This window comes from Chiloscyllium plagiosum, chromosome 11, assembly GCF_004010195.1.
Source record: "Chiloscyllium plagiosum isolate BGI_BamShark_2017 chromosome 11, ASM401019v2, whole genome shotgun sequence".
NCBI lineage: Eukaryota > Metazoa > Chordata > Chondrichthyes > Orectolobiformes > Hemiscylliidae > Chiloscyllium > Chiloscyllium plagiosum.
This window is the reverse complement of record NC_057720.1, coordinates 83,585,534-83,602,542: the sequence shown is the minus strand read 5'-3', so window position 1 is coordinate 83,602,542 and position 17,009 is coordinate 83,585,534. Positions and strand designations below refer to the sequence as shown.

General features: G+C 45.1%; 1 protein-coding gene across 1 annotated transcript in view; it reads right to left on the bottom strand.

The window, feature by feature from the left end:
- The window catches only part of LOC122554632 (neurogenic locus notch homolog protein 2-like), a 158,324-nt gene that overhangs the window by 34,784 nt on the left and 106,531 nt on the right, over nt 1–17,009 (bottom strand). Inside the window, exons 13-21 of the mRNA XM_043699954.1 lie at nt 15,573–15,765; nt 13,627–13,772; nt 11,851–11,964; nt 9,083–9,202; nt 7,909–8,061; nt 6,787–7,015; nt 2,706–2,907; nt 1,317–1,470; nt 827–1,011 (exon numbers count right to left, since the gene is read on the bottom strand). Coding sequence (XP_043555889.1) covers nt 827–1,011; nt 1,317–1,470; nt 2,706–2,907; nt 6,787–7,015; nt 7,909–8,061; nt 9,083–9,202; nt 11,851–11,964; nt 13,627–13,772; nt 15,573–15,765 — 1,496 coding nt within the window. The remainder of the gene's footprint in view (nt 1–826; nt 1,012–1,316; nt 1,471–2,705; nt 2,908–6,786; nt 7,016–7,908; nt 8,062–9,082; nt 9,203–11,850; nt 11,965–13,626; nt 13,773–15,572; nt 15,766–17,009) is intronic.

Here is a 17,009-nt window from a genome sequence, read left to right as displayed (position 1 = left end):
GTAAATTTTGACATTGTTTGCTTCAATCACCTAGCCTGGTCATGCATTCTTGCAACTTTGTACGTGTAAGTGCCCCCTACTCTGTCCCAGATTATTCAGACTTTACAATTCACCTTTCTTACCAAAGACCCTTGAAACATCACATAGAACAGCTGAGGATAGGGGGAGAGAGAACGTGCGAGCCAGTGAGAGAGTCAGAAAGCTAGTGTGAGAGAGTAAGCGCAAGAGAGAGAGCGATTGAACAAGTGTGAAAGAGAGCAAATACAGGAGAGAGAACACAAGAGAGAGACAGAATGCAAGCGTGACAGAGTATGCGAGCATGAGAGGGAGAGCAAGTGAGAAGAGGAAGAGTGAGCATGAGAAGGGGAGCGAGCAAGCACGAGATGGTAAAAGCAAGCGGAGTGCGCAAGCCAGCACAACAGAGTGAGAGAGAAAGAGCACAAATTAGTGTAAGAGTGAGATACAGCAAGCAAGTGAGAGAGCGCACGAGCGAGCGAGAGTGTGTGTGAAAGAGAGCACATGAGAGAGACAGTGAGTGTATGAGAGAGTGAGAAAGAGAGCGAGCAAGGGAGAGAGTGCAAGAGCAAGTGAGTGAGAGTGCAAGACAATGAATGAATGCAAGAGAGAGCGCGAGCAAGTGTGAGAGTGTGTGAGAAACACTTATTGTGATAAAGTATGTGTGAATGCAAGAGGAAGAGTGTGAGGAAGACAAACAGTGGGTAAGTACATGCACGAGACAGTGCGAGTGTGTGAAAGCGTGTGACAAAGAATGTGTGTGTGATAAAGAGCACAAGATAGAAACACAGTGTTCGAGTGATGAACTCACCTCGCAGGTATAGCTTCCCAGGTAGTCTCTGCAGGTGGCTCCATTGCGGCATGGGTTTGAGGCACAGTCATCCACATCCAGCTGGCAATAGCTGCCAGTGTACCCAGACATGCACTGGCACTGGTGACTGTTGCCTATATTGATGCATATCCCAGAATGCTGACACAGTTGCTCAACAGTCAAGCCTGGAAAGGTAGAGGTTAACAGAATAATAAGAGGGGAAAAAAAAAGCTTCACACATCTGCATCTCAGTCAGCACTAATGGAATTGAAAACAAATGAACCCAAGGTCAAACTCTATTCTCTGCCTCCTCCCAGTGAAATTCTTTTGGCAAAAAAAAACAAAAAACAACAAATAAATCTGAGTTAGAGGCAGACCATCTGCCTGGTTTTAAGCCTCTCCCTCGGCAGAATACACCTGTGGTTACAACATTGCCTTCTTCAAACATTATGCCTAGCGAGTGCCATTCTACATGCAGGGCTTGGCTTACCTCTCTGATGAGCAGCCACCTCACAGGACACATCTGGTACGTCACAATACAGCCCGGTCCATCCACTCTGACATTCACAACGGTACGTGGCGCCTTGCTGCACACACTTGCCTCTGTTTTTACAGGGCAACCCGCTACACAGATTCACCAAGGTCTGAGTGAGTGGAAGCAACAACAAGAGCATTGATATTTTACAGTTGTGCCCAGTCACTCACGGCACCACATCATTCACAGTTCTGTTCGACAAGCAGCCACGCTACTGGATTCACAGGCCCGTCAGGAGGTTAAGTCTTGCCACAGCTGCTTCAGGATTGGAGTTCTTTTTAAAGAAATCCGCAATGAAAACACCAATATCAGTTAAAAGAAAGCACCCCAAAGCTGTTGGATTACTGACAGGGTTTCAGCGCATTCTGGAAATAAAACTCTCTGAACATCTCCAGTCATGGTCAACTTTGCCCTGCCCTCTGAAGAAGCTTAGCAAAGCCACTCATATGTGTTAAGCGAAAGCTCATCATGGCAACTTGGGAGCGTCAATAAGTGACACCAACACCCAGGTCCTGCAAATAAATCCAAGGAAAACTAAACAACGGGCATTCGTGCCTTGTTCTGTAAAGAGAGCTGGCAGTTGGCTGCATGTATGTTGTGGGCACTGATTGAGGTTTCACTTGAACACATCTAAAGAGATGCTACTTGTGCTGCAGTGGTAGTGTCCCTGCCTTTGGGCTGTAAGATCCCATTTGCCCTGGAGGAGCGTCTAAACATGTCAAAACATGTTGATTAAAAATAATTTTACAAGAGATACCTGGGGATTTTGAAGGCTGTATGGGTTCACGTTCTACCCTTGCACGTGATGGCCACTGAATAGGTTGATAAAAAATATATAAATTTGTTAAGAGACTCTTGATAAAATAGTGGTGCGGTTGGAATTAGGTGTATGCATGTAATGTTTAACTCTGTAAGTAAATGAGAGACTTCAGTGAAAATTGGGCCCAGTATCATCCTTTGCAATTTGGCTTTCCAGAAACCTATTAATTGCTGGGCCTCCTCATTAACTCAGCGCCAGACTCACTGAGCACAGAAGGCACATCCAACATTAATGGCATCATGACCAGCAAAAGCAGGACCTTGATGTGCATAAACCGATTGCCACGTTTTGGGGCTCCAATTCCAGAAAAGAACTTCATTGGTTGCAAGAGGTTTTGGGGTATCGGGTGGTGGCAGAGGTGAAAGGAGCTATATAAATGCAAATCCTTTCATCCTTCGTAACCACCATTTTACATCAGCCCCGGGGCAACCACTTGTTAAACAGACAAACAAAGACAGGCAGTGCCAACTTCGACTTTACAGACAGAGCATGCTCACTGTGCACCTCGAACGGGGTTCCCTCACCTGGCAGTTGTTACCCGAGTAGCCGGAGGGGCAGGTGCACCGGTAGCCCCCTAGCCCGTCGATACAGGTGGCCCCATTTTGGCACGGTTTGGAGTCACACTCATTGATATCGAACTGGCAGTTGGAACCGGTGAAGCCAGGTCGGCAGCGGCAGGTGTACGAGTTGATGCCATCGATACAGGTTCCATCATTGAAGCAGGAGCTAACAGGAGAAAGAAGCAGCCCACTCAGAGATGTAGACAAAACAGCACACCCTCCTGGGAACCCTGTCGACAGAGACTTTAACGATTTGCACAAAGAGCTCTGCTCCAATACGTGCTTGGTCACATATTATGATATTTTAAAACGACAATTTCTAATCACTGATTTGCTTTTATCTTTGTGGTCTGGTCTGTCCACACTTGTGGTTTATAAGCTTTCTGCAATGAGGTCTATTTCTATCATGGGGCTCAAAGGAACTGGGAGGGGAGATGTTTGCATCATGGTAATATAGCTAACATGGTTCAAATCTCACCATGGCAAGAAGTGGAATTTGAATTCAATTCATAAATCCGGAATTGAAATCTAGTCCCAGTAATGGTGACCACAAAACTAACCACCGGCTGTTGAAAATACCCATGCAGGGTCGACAAAAAAATATTTCCGAGCTTCCAGCTGCTTGTCACTTCAACACCCGCCCCGTCCCCCCCAGTCAATATCTCTACCTCAGGCTTGCTGCAGTGCTCCAGCGAAGCTCAGCACAAGCTTGAACAACACCACCTCCTCATTTTCCACTTGGAGACCCTGCAGCCTTCTGGACTCAACATCGAGCTCAATAATTAGGGCTGGAGCTCTCCCACGTCCTTACCCCAACCCCCACACACCAGGCCTTATCATCACAGTCTGCTATTACACACAATCTATTGTTAGCCACTAATAGTCCCCATTAATAGCTATTCATGCTCCTAGCCAGATCGTTATCCATTCCTTTGTCTGTCCAACTGTTTTTCTCTCTTTATCCCCACCCCTCATTTGCTCCTTAGCCCCTTCCCCCATCCTATCTTATGCATAAAAAAACATTTTCCTAGCTATGGTCACTTCTGAAGAAGGGTCACTGGACCTGAAACATTAACTCTGATTTCTCTGCACAGAACCTGCTGAGCTTTTCCAGCAACTTGTTTTTGTTTCAGATTTACTAACATGGTTTAAGAGTTGGAAATCTGCCATCCTTACTTAAACCATGTGCAACCGACCCTCAACTGCCCTCTGAAAGAGTGTGCAAGCCACTCCGTTTAAGAGCAATTAATGTTACCCTTGCTGATGATGTCCATGAACGAATTCTTTAAAAAAGTATCCTTTAAACATAGTATATCCATTACTAACATGTGTTGGACTCTACACAATTCACCAGCAATGAAAGATTAGATTAGATTCCCTATAGTATAGAAACAGGCCATTTGGCCCAACAGGTCCACACCGACCCTCCAAAGAGTAGCCCACCCAGACTCATTCCCTACCCTATATTTACCCCTGACTAATGCACCTAACACTATGGGCCATGTAAAATTGCAATTCAACATGGCCAATTCACCTGACCTGCACATATTTGGATTGTAGGAGGAAACCGGAGCACCCAAAGGAGACCCACGCAGACACGGGGAGAATGTGCAAACTTCTCACAGACAGTCGTCAGAGGTGGGAAATCGACCCTGGGTCCCTGACACTGTAAGGCAGTAGTACTAACCACTGAGCCATCGTGCCACCCATCAGAGGATGCCTAGCTGGATCAAAAGCACATGGCATGTTTAAATTTTCTCCCAGATGCCTTGGTACCACAATAGCAACTACTAAAACAAATAGTGAATTAGAATATACAGCAGGATGTCACACACTAAAATCTGAGGAAATTCATGTGGCCCAAACGACCAACATGGGTTTTCCAGTTCAGGCTACACGTTGGGCCAGGTTGAATTGAAGGAGTCTCAACCACTTACATGCAAAGTGAGACTGAGACAGGTCTTTTCCCCAGGGGAAAGTGAGGTCTGCAGATGCTGGAGATCAGAGCTGAAAATGTGTTGCTGGAAAAGCGCAGCAGGTCAGGCAGCATCCAGGGAACAGAGAATCGACGATGAGCCCTTCTTCAGGATTCCTGAAGAAGGGCTTATGCCCGAAACGTCGGTTCTCCTGTTCCCTGGATGCTGCCTGACCTGCTGCGCTTTTCCAGCAACACATTTTCAGCTCTTTTCCCCAGGGTACTGGAGTCCAAAACCAGAGGGTGTGGGATTAAGGTGAGTGGGGAAAAATTTGAAAAGGGACCTAAGGGGCAACCTTTTCATGCAGAGAGTGGTGCATGTGTGGAATGAGCTGCCAGAGGAAGTAGTGGAGGCTGGTACAATTATAACATCTAAAAGGCATCTGAATGGGTATAGGAAAAGGCAAGGGTTTAGAGGGAATGTGAGCCAAATGGTGGCAAGTGGGATAGATTAAATTAGGATATGTGGTCGATATGGACAAGTTGGACCGGAGGGTCTGTTTCCGTGCTGTACATCTCTCTGATTCTATGAGACAAGAATAAGAACACGAAAAAAAGATGGAAACTGCCTGCTGCTGCTGAAACAGATCACTGAAGAGAACCATCTCCATGTCACACAAGGGGAGCGCTGGACAAAAATACTTGCTATTTAGCTTTGCAAGCATACTACCGAGAGGCACCAGTAAGCAAACTGATCATTCGCTGCACAACACGGCTGCTGGGATAGGTTGAAGACGCTATATTTCCCCCACACCTCGCTCACCAGCACCTGGACACACACTTGATATTCCCCCGAGACCTTGCTGCCAGCACGGAGATGGTTAGAGAATGCACTCTGGGGTAAGTGAACACAATAGAATTCTGTTTCCCTCTTCACCCGCTCCCCCCTGTCTCCCAAGCAGCTTTGAGGGATTAGTGACTGGCTGTGCTGCCTTCAGCAAGTCTCAGTTGATTTACAGCAGGCTAATGGAAATTAATGGCGAAAAGGAATGCAGGAACAATGTGTGAGAATCCTCTTCCCTCAGATGGTTCTGCCCTCCCCCACCCCCCAGCTCATAACCAAGCTTCACCCTCCAACGCTAGCCCTATAGATGGCTTCCTTTAAGTCTCATGTGCTAAAGCCCTCCAGCGCAGGGTGAAACCATTTCATCTTTAGCTCGTAACGTGAGGCCTGTCATTTCGGAGGATAAAAAAAAAACTCAAAAGACAGTGCACCACTTTGCAGAAAATGACACTCATCACAGGTGTTCCCTTTATGAGAGTCCCTCGTGTTTCTTTTCCCCTGCAGTGCTTCATCCCTGCAATTTAACCTTTTACCATATCCAGGGAGGTTCCTGAAGGCCAGGGTTTCGCAAACTACAGGTCGTAGCCCCAGAGTAGAATCTGGGGTTGCAAACTTTGAGCTGAAGCAAGCACCTTGGCCTTTCTGAGCACTGCTTAAAGATTTCCTTTAACAATAGTACCTCTTTAAAAACAGAAAGCTTGGGCTTCAGTGAGGTGTTTGAAATTGGGCTGAAATTTGGCTGATATTTTAAAGCAAGCAAGCTTGAGATTTTTTTTTAAAATTACTTTTCCACACAGAGGTTATGGAATGAGCTGCAAGAGGAAGTTGTAGAGGCTGGTACAATTACAGCATTTAAAAGGCATCTGGATGGATATACAAATAGGAAGGTTTAAAGGGATATGCGCCAAATGGGACCAAATTAATTTAGGATATCTGCACCAGCTAGATCAAAGGGTCTGTTTCCGTGCTGTACATCTCTACGGTTCCATGACAGGTTGAAACAAAGTTCTACCTACTCTCACTTACAACCATAACACATCTGGCACAGCTATACGAAGAGCCACAAGAAAGTTAATCCTGTGCCCTGTCCAATAGTTGTCCTCAACCAATATGTTAGAAACAGCCATTAGCCCAGTAATATCGCTGTAGGATTTTGCTCTGTGCGCACAGGGTACAACAATGAATCCACTTTAAAAAATACTTCAGTAATTGTAAAGTGCTTCAGGAAATCCCAAGGCGGTGAAGGAAAGGTGCAAAAATGAATCCAAGTCTTTCTTTCATCTTACCTCTCTGTACAGTCGGGCATGTTGTTTTCACAGTGAATCCCGTTGAAGCCGAGAGGGCACTTGCAGACATAGCTGTTGACATAGTCAGAGCAGTTCCCATCGTTCAGACACGGGTTGCTCAAGCACTCATTTATCTCCTGCTGGCATTTATTACCAGTGAACCCCGCCAGACAGCTGCAGGAGAACGTGTTGACAAGATCGATACAGGAACCGCCATTCTGGCATGGATCTATGGAATTGTCACATCACGTTGGAATTAGAACACGAGTTAACCTGGCCTCTCCACAAGGAAGAGTTTGGAAGAGCACAAGTAACTAAGCAAGCCATGATTCAGTGGGCACCACTCCTGCCTTAGAAGCAGCAAGGTGCTTAATTCTAAAGATTTAAGGACAAAATCTGGACCCCTAGGTTGACAGTTAAGTGAAATACTGAGGGAATGCAACACAGTCAGAGGTGCCACCCTTTGGATCAAACATGAAAGCATGGCATTGTTTACCCCAGCAGATAGATGTAAATGATCCTGCAGCCCTATTGTTAAGAACACTGGGAATCAAGATTTTTCTTTCATCACTAAAATAGATTACTCTGTCACTATCACACGTGTTTCTGAGGTATTGCTTTGTACAATTTGGCTGTCACCCCCTTATCCGCCATAACAATCCCACAATGCTAGCTGGTTAGAATTAAACTCAATCAGTAAAATCTGGAATTCAGAGCAAGTCTCAGTAATGGAGACTATGAAGTGATCATCGATTGGTAAAAAAGCCAATCTGGTTCATTAATGTTTTTGCAGCAAGGAAATCTGCTGTCCTCACCCAGTCTGACCTACATGCATCTGATTCCAACAGCAATGTGGTTGATTCTTAATTGCCTTTTAAAATGGCCTCACAAGCCATTCAGTTCAAGGGCAAGTAGGAAAGGGCAACAGAAAATGCTGTGCCCACATCCCACCAAAGAATAAAGTTGATAAAACAACGGAAGCTACAATTCACAAAGTCCTTTACTGTCAATGAAGCACTTTGGAACTTCCTGAGCTGGTGAAACACAAGCTCTTTCCTCTAAACAGGAAATGATGATTCGGGTTCAGACAGCTTCTTTTCAATCACTCTTTCAAGCACTTACTGGGGCTGCAGTCGTCGATATTTGTCTCGCAGTTCACTCCAGTGTAGCCAGGGAGGCATCGACACTCGTAGTTCCCAGGGGTATTTTGACAAGCAGCACCATTTTTACACGGGTCAGTAACACACTCATCAATGTCCACTGAGCACCTCTGACCTACAAGATAAGCCAGTATTAAACACATGCACTGCGTTGTGTATGACAGTATGACTTCATTTACAGTGTATAAAGAATTACATAGGAGCTACAGCATTAAAACAGGATATACACTCCAAATGGACTGTACTGTTCACGTCCCACACAAGTTCCCCCTTTTAACCCTACTGGCAATGCCCTCTATTCCCCTATCCCTTATGTACTTATGATTCCCTTCAAAACACCTATTCCATTTGTCTCAACTACTCCATGTGGTACTGAGTTGCACATTCAAAATAATAACTGGATAAAAAACTCTCTCTCCTGGATTCCCAAAGAGTTTATTACCAAGCCCTTTATGTCTATGGTTTACAATCCATTGTTCTCAACTCACCTACAGGTGGAAACATATTTTCTTTGCCCACTCCTATAAAAACTTTCCATAATTTTAAAGGACTTCCACAGGATCATCAGGGTCTACGACTCACTCCACAACAAACCACAGCCCACTCACCCTGGTGTTTCTTTCATAATGGGATGGGGGAGAGTTACTGAGTCTCAGTGTGCATAACAGTGTGGTCAGACCCCACCTGGTGCACCGAGTTCAAACGTCAGGGCTAAAAATGGTTAAATCACACGCTGAGATAGTACAGAGTTAGTTGGCATGCCATTGATTTTGAGGGGGGGGGGTTCAGTTGATTGGATTAGCGGAGAGAAACCGGTTTAATAATTCAGGTACAAAGTCTTACTGTATTCGTACTAAAGCCACACACTTTGCATGTAAAATCAAAGCACTTTTTCACAACAAGGGCAGTAAGAAACTTGGGCAATTTTTATCAAATCGTGTTGATAGTCAACAAGAGCTTTCAAGACCTGAGACTGATACAATTTTGTTGAGTAAAGGTACAGAGGTATATGGAGCAATGGCAGGAAAACAGAGTTGAAGCAATAGGCCAGACGTTATTTAACTGAAATACAGAGCAGGTAGGAAGGGCTGATTGGTCGACTCCTTTTTACGATGTGCTGATGAGTAATATCTCACCTTGCCAATACATTGTGCAGGTGCACATGTAATTCTCATAGTCCTCGGTTTCACTGCAAACACCTCCATTTTCACATGGTTGGGAGGAACATGGAGCAAGAACAAACTCACAATCCTTACCTGCAGGTAAAAAGAGGAAGGGAGAAGGAACCTATTAGAGTCAGCCAATGACAAGTATGCGGAAGGCTATCAGGGCACGCCCTTCTTTAGCTACAATCACTCTCCATGGAGTAAAGGACATTCAGTGGAGATTTACTAAAGTTGTTCGAGTCGATGAGTGATTTTGATGAAGTGAACAAGGAGAATCTGTTTCCACTGACAAACCTCTTGTGGTGCCTCACAGCACCAGGGATCCGGGTTAGATTCTCCCCTTGGACAGCTGTCTGTGTGGAGTTTGCACATTCTCTCCACGTCTGCGTCCGGGTGCTCTAGTTTCCTCTCAAAGTCCAAAAATGTGCAGGTTAGGTGGATCGGTCGTACTAAGTTACCCATTGCACCCAGGGATGTGCAGGTTAGGAAATTTGGGCTTTTAGGGTAAGGGGGTGATTCTGGGTGGGATGCTCTTTGGAGGGTCGATGTGGCTTGATGGGCCAAACGACCTGCTTCCACACTGGAGGGGTTCGATGAACCAGCAGTGCAGCCATGAAAAACAGTGGCAGTAATTGAACAGGTTTTTGAAATAGAGTATCTACAGACACAATAAACCAAAATGACATGCTGTCCTCCATGATTCTAGTAACAGGAATACCATACTTCAGGCCCCAATCACTTAGTGACAATCCTGCTGGCAATAACGGGAGCGGGTGCACTGTGGATGATTCAGAGGATTAAACAAACTAGGAGAAAGTGTGAACAGTTTTGAGGGCCTGGAACTACAACAGCCACACGGTCGGACTAAGTGCAGGGGAAGTGTCCAAAGGCCAGCCTCAGCAGAGCCACAAAAAAACAGGGCGCAAAACTGATCAGAAATATGCAGAAGGTTTGAAAGCAGTCTGAGAGATAACTTGGCAGTAGCGTGCAGTGCAATGTTATATTTTAAAAATAACTGTAATCTGCACCTCCAGAATGCCTGGGAAAGGCCTTCAGCTACCTTTCCCATCAGTGACACCAGACTAAACCAGTCACACATGGAGTCATCTGCCTTAACAATGAAAACACAATTGACAAATATTGTTTCAAGGGAGCGAGATAGCTGCTCCGAGGAGGAGACCAGCAAGGATGGACAGTGAGCAGCATTAACCAGGTGGCTGTGTGAACACAAAAAAAAAGATGCAGACTCACCTAGTCTGTGCTAACATTTTAAGAAAAGTCACAAGACATCAAAGCTCACAATTATAAGAGTGTCAGCACAGCACAGAGTGTCACAGTTCAGAGTGTCAGTACAGCTCAGTGGGTGACACTTCCATCTGAATTAGAGAATCATAGAATCAACACAGTGTGGAAGCAGGCCATTCTGCCCACTGAGTCCACTCTGACACACCAAAGGGCATCCCAACCACACCCAATGCCCCCTACCCTAGTTCAGTAACTCAGCATTTCCCATGGCTAACCCACCTAGCCTGCACATCCCTGGACACTACGAGGTAATTTAGCATGGCCAATCTACCTAACCTGCACATCTTTGGACTGTAGGAGGAAACTGGAGCACCCAGAGAAAACCCACGCAGAGATGGGGAGAATGTGCAATCTCCATACAGACAGTAACCCGAGGTTGGAATAGAATCTAGTTTCCTGGTGTTGTGAGGCAGCTGAGCCAAAGTTGTGGTAAAACAAACCTCACTTCAGAAATGTGAGCTCATTTCCATGCTGCCATTTCCAGCCCGATACAGTGTGGGTGCTGCTGTGCCACAGCAGCCATCTCTTGTGTGTGACTTTAAACTGATGGCTGTGTCACATCCCAAGGCATTTTCAAAGAATGGTCACAGCACAGAAGGAACTCAGACTGTAATCTCACCTACTCGCCATCGACCTGCAACTTTATCTGAATCGGATAATAGGATTGGAATCTGCTCATTAGCATATCAATCTTTGCAGGACGGTTGCAGTTTTATTCAGCAACAACTGAAAGAGACAGGATATCCTGAGTTTGTGGCAGGTCCAATAAAAATGGATGCCCTTCCCTGACCGACCAGTGGGTACAGCTGCAAGAAAACGCTGCTGAGCCGGAGACATCAAATACCTCTGGGTGCACCCACAGACTATGCTAAACCAGGTGATCAAGAGCTAGTGGTGTCAGTGGGGGGGGGGGGGGGGGGGTGAGATGGGACAAGGAGACAAACAAAAGAAATCAGCAATGTTTCTCCTGACACGTCTTATCCTGATCTTAATCTTCCACTTGCTTTCAGAGAATGCACAGAACTGAATTCGGTTCACACACAACAAAACTATTGAAAAATGCACCAGGGAGTTTGAGACTGTTTGATGTGGAAATTTGATACTTACAAGCCTGGCCTATTAATCAGGCAATAACTCAAAAGGTCGCCGCAGCACACACTTTGCTTCTGGCAGGAGGCGAGGCTGCATTCTGAAACAGATACTCGTGCACTCAACCCCAAAACAAGCGCACACCTCCGTGGAGCAGGGATCTTTAAAGCGGTTAAATGCACGGCCTCAGTTCATTGTTCAATCCCGACACTTTCCTGTTTTATTGCTGCCTCTTCAGCACAGCGCAGGAGAAACCCAAGTCAGCAGCTCCCCACCTCAACCACAACAGGCTAGAAAATGCATCATTTCAGATTATGCCCCTTTGTGTTTTTTTTGTCTCTTACCAGTGTATGGGAGAGAGCAGACACAGTGGTAGGAATTCACGCCATCAACACAGATTCCTTTGTTCAGACAGGGGTTTGACGCACATTCATTTATATTGATTTCACAGTTGGAACCTTAAAATTCAGAGAAGACAGGGAAAGAAGGTTACTCCTTTAATCAGGAAGAGAAAGTGAGGACTGCAGATGCTGGAGATCAGAGCTGAAACTGTGTTGCTGGAAAAGCGCAGCAGGTCAGGCAGCATCCAAGGAGCAGGAGAATCGACGTTTCGGGCATGAGCCCTTCTTCAGGAACCTTTAATCAATTTTGTTGTTGGCACACAGTGATGTAACAGATGCTAGTTTTTGGTAATGGAATTTTTGCCAAAGACATTCGTACCGGAAACTCCAACTGGGGCCTGGCACGTGCAGGGCAGATACAAGCTAACAAATGACCACTACTCCACCCCAGTAACATGTCTTTGATGTAAATCCCACCAATGTGACATCTTCCCTCTCAGTTCAACCCCAGATTCTTGGCGCTTTGATGAGTAAGTGCCAACTGGTGGCAAATCTGGGACAGTTTTATGTGGATCAATGCTTACCAGGGCTGGCAGAACTTTCGGTCAACAGCATTGACCAGCATCCTATTCACATGGTTCAACGCTCAATGCCTCCAAAACTGTTAGACAACAGATGCAGTGCACATGAGCTATAGGAAGCATCACAGCATCTTGCTGAGGTCCCCAGAGTATGTCTTTCAAACCCACAAATGTCACGACTTTGAGGAACAAGAGCACCCGACACTTGGGACCACCTTGAGCTCCCCTCCCATGGCCTACAACATTTCGAGTTAGAAATGGATTTCTTTGTTGCTGCTGGGCCAGAACCCTGAAACTCCCGCCCTCAAAGTAACGTGGGGCTTCCTTCACCACACAGACTCCACCTGTTTAAAGTTGGTGGTGGGAAGGGATTCTGGGTGGAATAATAAATGCTGATCCTGCCACAACATCCAAACAAGAATGAATAATTTAAATAAAAAGCCAAGACTACTCAAAAATATTTAAGTAGTGGCAGCATCTGAGTTATTAAATTTTCAGAGGTGAAAGGTCAGTGCCTATCATGAGTGAGCACCAGCTAACCCAATGATATCCTTGTACAAATGCACTGGAAACCACCATCAACAACGTCAGAAATCCAACATTAGGTCTGGCAGCCAATGCAGCTTTATCAACTCAGATCCTGGTTACACTGATGGTTGGGTGGCAGCACAAGACTCTCAGAACAGTGGAGGGACAGAAATTGCAAAATACAAAGCTCAGGGGGAAAAAGAAGCATCACTGCTTAATTGCCCTTAAACCATCAGGCATCAGAATAGAGGAACACATCAAACAAAGTAAAAATGAAAGGATGTGTTTATTAGTTCAAAAAACCATTAATGAACATCTGAAATCTGTCAGTCACGTTTGGTCTATGGGAGCAAGTATGAAGCCCAACAGTACGAGATAACTGCTTCAGAGAACACAAAAATCTTAACCCACAAAGCATCCCTTCTGATATGGAGGATCGAGAAGGGAATGCACTTGCAAAACAGTGGGAACAGGTGAGTTGAGAGGGACCCATTGAATAGCTTTTTCAAAGACATGTCACAGGTACAAATGGGCTGAATGGCCATCTGTGCAACCGCTGTAAAATTTCAACCAGCAGAGTGTAGTTCTGAGTATCAGAATCAGTAAGTTTAATATTCAGCTTTACACTGGTGGCATTCCTTCATTCAGTGCTTGACCGTCCTCCCCTCACCTTTGAAGCCCTTCACACATGTGCACTTGTAGCCATTGATTAGGTTCTCACAGGTTCCTCCTTCCTGACAAGGATTTGACTCACACTCGTCTTTGTCCACATCACAGTTGACCCCTGCCCAACCAGCTTCGCAAACGCACTGGTAACTACAAAAACAAGAAAAGCCAGAGAAAATGTTGGTCGTAGGCAAGGCACTGATTCAATTGTTTATTACAAAATGTCGCACCAACTGAGTACGGTGGCGGGGGGGAGCCCTGTAAATAAATTCACAATATTTTCAAAAGTCTAAACTCCATATCACTCAACTTTGTTATCTCACTGATGTTTGAGAGAACTTGCTGTGTGGCAGCTGGTTGACATGATCCCTACAATATAACAGTGACTGCACTTGGAAAGTATTTTAGGGGTAATGCCACTTGATTACTAATCCAGAGGTCCAGGCAAATGGGTGGGGGACTTGGGTTCAAGTCCCACTTCAAGAGCTGGTGGAATTTAAAATGACAGATCTGGAATTTTAAAGAGCCAGCTACTGAAATGAAGCTGTTGCCATCTGTTGTTTTCTTTTCCGACAATCTGGTTTACTCGCATCATTTGGGAAAGGAAATCTACTGCATGGAACCCTCGGCCCCCAGGCAGTGTGGCTGAATCTCAACTGCTCTCATAAGTCACGCACTTCAAAGGCAATTAACGATGGGCAACAAAAGCTGGCCCTGCCTTCCTGGCAATACCCACACCCCATGAAAGAATACAACTGACTTTGGGACAGCATCTGAATTCACAGAAGACATTTCTAACTTCTGGTTTTTGATACTGATCTCTGAAGAATCTCCATCATAATAAAAGTACTGCTCTGTGTGCCATGAATGAACTTTTGTGCTGAGTTAAATTCAGATTAGATTAGATTAGATTCCCTACAGTGTGGAAACAGGCCCTTCGGCCCAACAAGTCCACACCGACCCTCCGAAGAGCAACCCACCCAGACCCATTCCCCTACATGTATCCCTGACTAACGCACCCAACACTATGGGCAATTTATTCACCTGACCTGCACATCTTTGGACTGTGGGAGGAAATCGGAGCACCCAGAGGAAACCCACGCAGACACGGGGAGAATGTGCAAACTCCACACAGACAGCTGCCAGAGGTGGGAACTGAACCCCGGGTCCCTGGCGCTGTGAGACAGCAGTGCTAACCACTGAGCCACCATGCCACCCTAGACATAAGGTTGGACAGAGATTCCAAACACGTCACTCTGGAATTCTCCTGTACAGATGATATTGACATCTATCTCCCCGTTAATGGCTAATAGAATGTACGTTGCACAGACTTGTTCACTGCACTTGAAAAGTTGCAATTCCAACAACCAATTCAACTGTGGGGAAAAATAAACAAACAGAAAACAGCAGGTGCCAAAAATAAAATTGGGAGGAACTGAGTTCAACAGATGGCCTCCCAGGGATTACCTTCAAAAATCTAACAGTTCTAACACAAACATTACACCCCCTCAATTTTGTGCACACCTGTCATTCATATTGCTGGTTTACTTTTGCAATCTTGGGCATGTGTTCTCAGTGCATGTCCTCTTACGTCAATGAGCCATGCTGTGAATTAACGATATTCATGCAACTAAACCATTCAATGGGCAGCACAGCGGTTCAGTGGCCAAACCAAAGCACCTAAAGTCTGCATAGCTATCCAATGATTCCTGGAGGCCTAGCAAGAGGAGGAACCCAAACTTTCACTGCAAGCAACACATCAGATTTCTGTTCCCTCCAGCCATCCCTGCACTGTTCCCTTTGTCTGCATAGGAGTATTTCATAATAGCTACAACCATTTGACAATTAAAAAATGCAGAAAGCCAGATGTAATCATCTTAGAAAGAAACAGAAATTGAAAGAACTAAGAATGACAAATATTACGATGACAGAAAAGTTATGAAGAATCACCTGTTGACGTCATCCACACATCTGCCATGGATACAAGGGCTACTCTTGCACTCATCAACTTCAGATATACAGTGAGGATCGTGATAGCCCTCAAGGCAACGGCACGTGAAGCCGTTCATCTGATCAAAACATGTGCCGCCATTGTGACATGGGTTGGATGCGCACTCATTGATGTCAATATTACACATGGGACCTGCAGGCAGGAATGGAGAAACATATTAATGAGCAGCCAGACACAGTTTTAAGAATTCTGACCTAGAGACAGAGGCATACCCCTTCAATGTTTTAAACTCCATTTCCCACCTGGTTTCATACTCATTCCAATTAGGAAATAAGATTTCAAATAGCACAGCAGATTGCAAGTGGGCCTGTTATATATGTGCGAGAGTGAGTGTCTGCAATGGAGAGTAAGCACGAAAGGGACAGGGTATATGCATGAGAGAGAGAGAGAGAGAGAGAGAGAGAGAGAGAGAGAGAGAGAGAGAGAGAGAGAGAGAGAGAGAGAGAAAGAAAGAGAAAGAGAGAGAGAGAGAGAGAGAGAGAACGAACGCAGGTGAGAGAGATGGGGAGATGATGACTTAGTGGTATTATCGCTAGACTACCAGCGACCCAGGTAATGTTCCAAGGACTCCGGTTTTAATCCTATGGTAGTTGGTGAAACTTGAATTCATTAAAAATCTTGGATTAAGAGTCGAATGATGACCTTGAAGGCATTATCAATTGTCAGAAAAATCCATATGCTTCACTGATATCCTTTAGGAAAGGAAACTGAAGTCCTTACCTGGTTTGGCCTCCATGTGACTCCAAACCCACAGAAGTTGCCCACTGGATAAGGAGGGATGGACAATAAATATTGGCCTAGCCAGTGATACTGCATCCAGTTAATGAATAAATCAAGAAGTGTGAGAAAAAGGGAGAGCGACTGGAGATTTCCTGTATGCTTTGAGAAACCAAATCACAAACCTGTTTATAATGATTTGGAGGTCCTGGTGTTGGACTGGCGTAGACAAAGTTAAAACTCACACAAAACCAGGTTATAGTCCAACAGGTTTATTTGGAAGCACTAGCTTTCGAAGCGCTGCTTCTTCATCAGGTAGTTGTGGAGCTCCACAGCTTCCTGATGAAGGAGCAGCACTCTGAAAGCTAGTGCTTCCAAATAAACCTGTTGGATTATAACCTGGTTTTGTGTGAGTTTTAACTCTGTTTATAATGAGTCAGTTTATTATTTCACCACAGAGGAACTCACTTTCATCCAGCCATGCTCTCTCCCCAACCATCCATTCGGAACCAATGAATGAGCTAGATGTCACCAACATTATAACAGAAACAGAATTCTGAAGCATTACAAATAAGCGAATTACATTGCAGTTTCTGTGATATTAATTACTGCAAGAACAGGACGTGTGAACACAACACCTATAAAGTGTACAATGAACT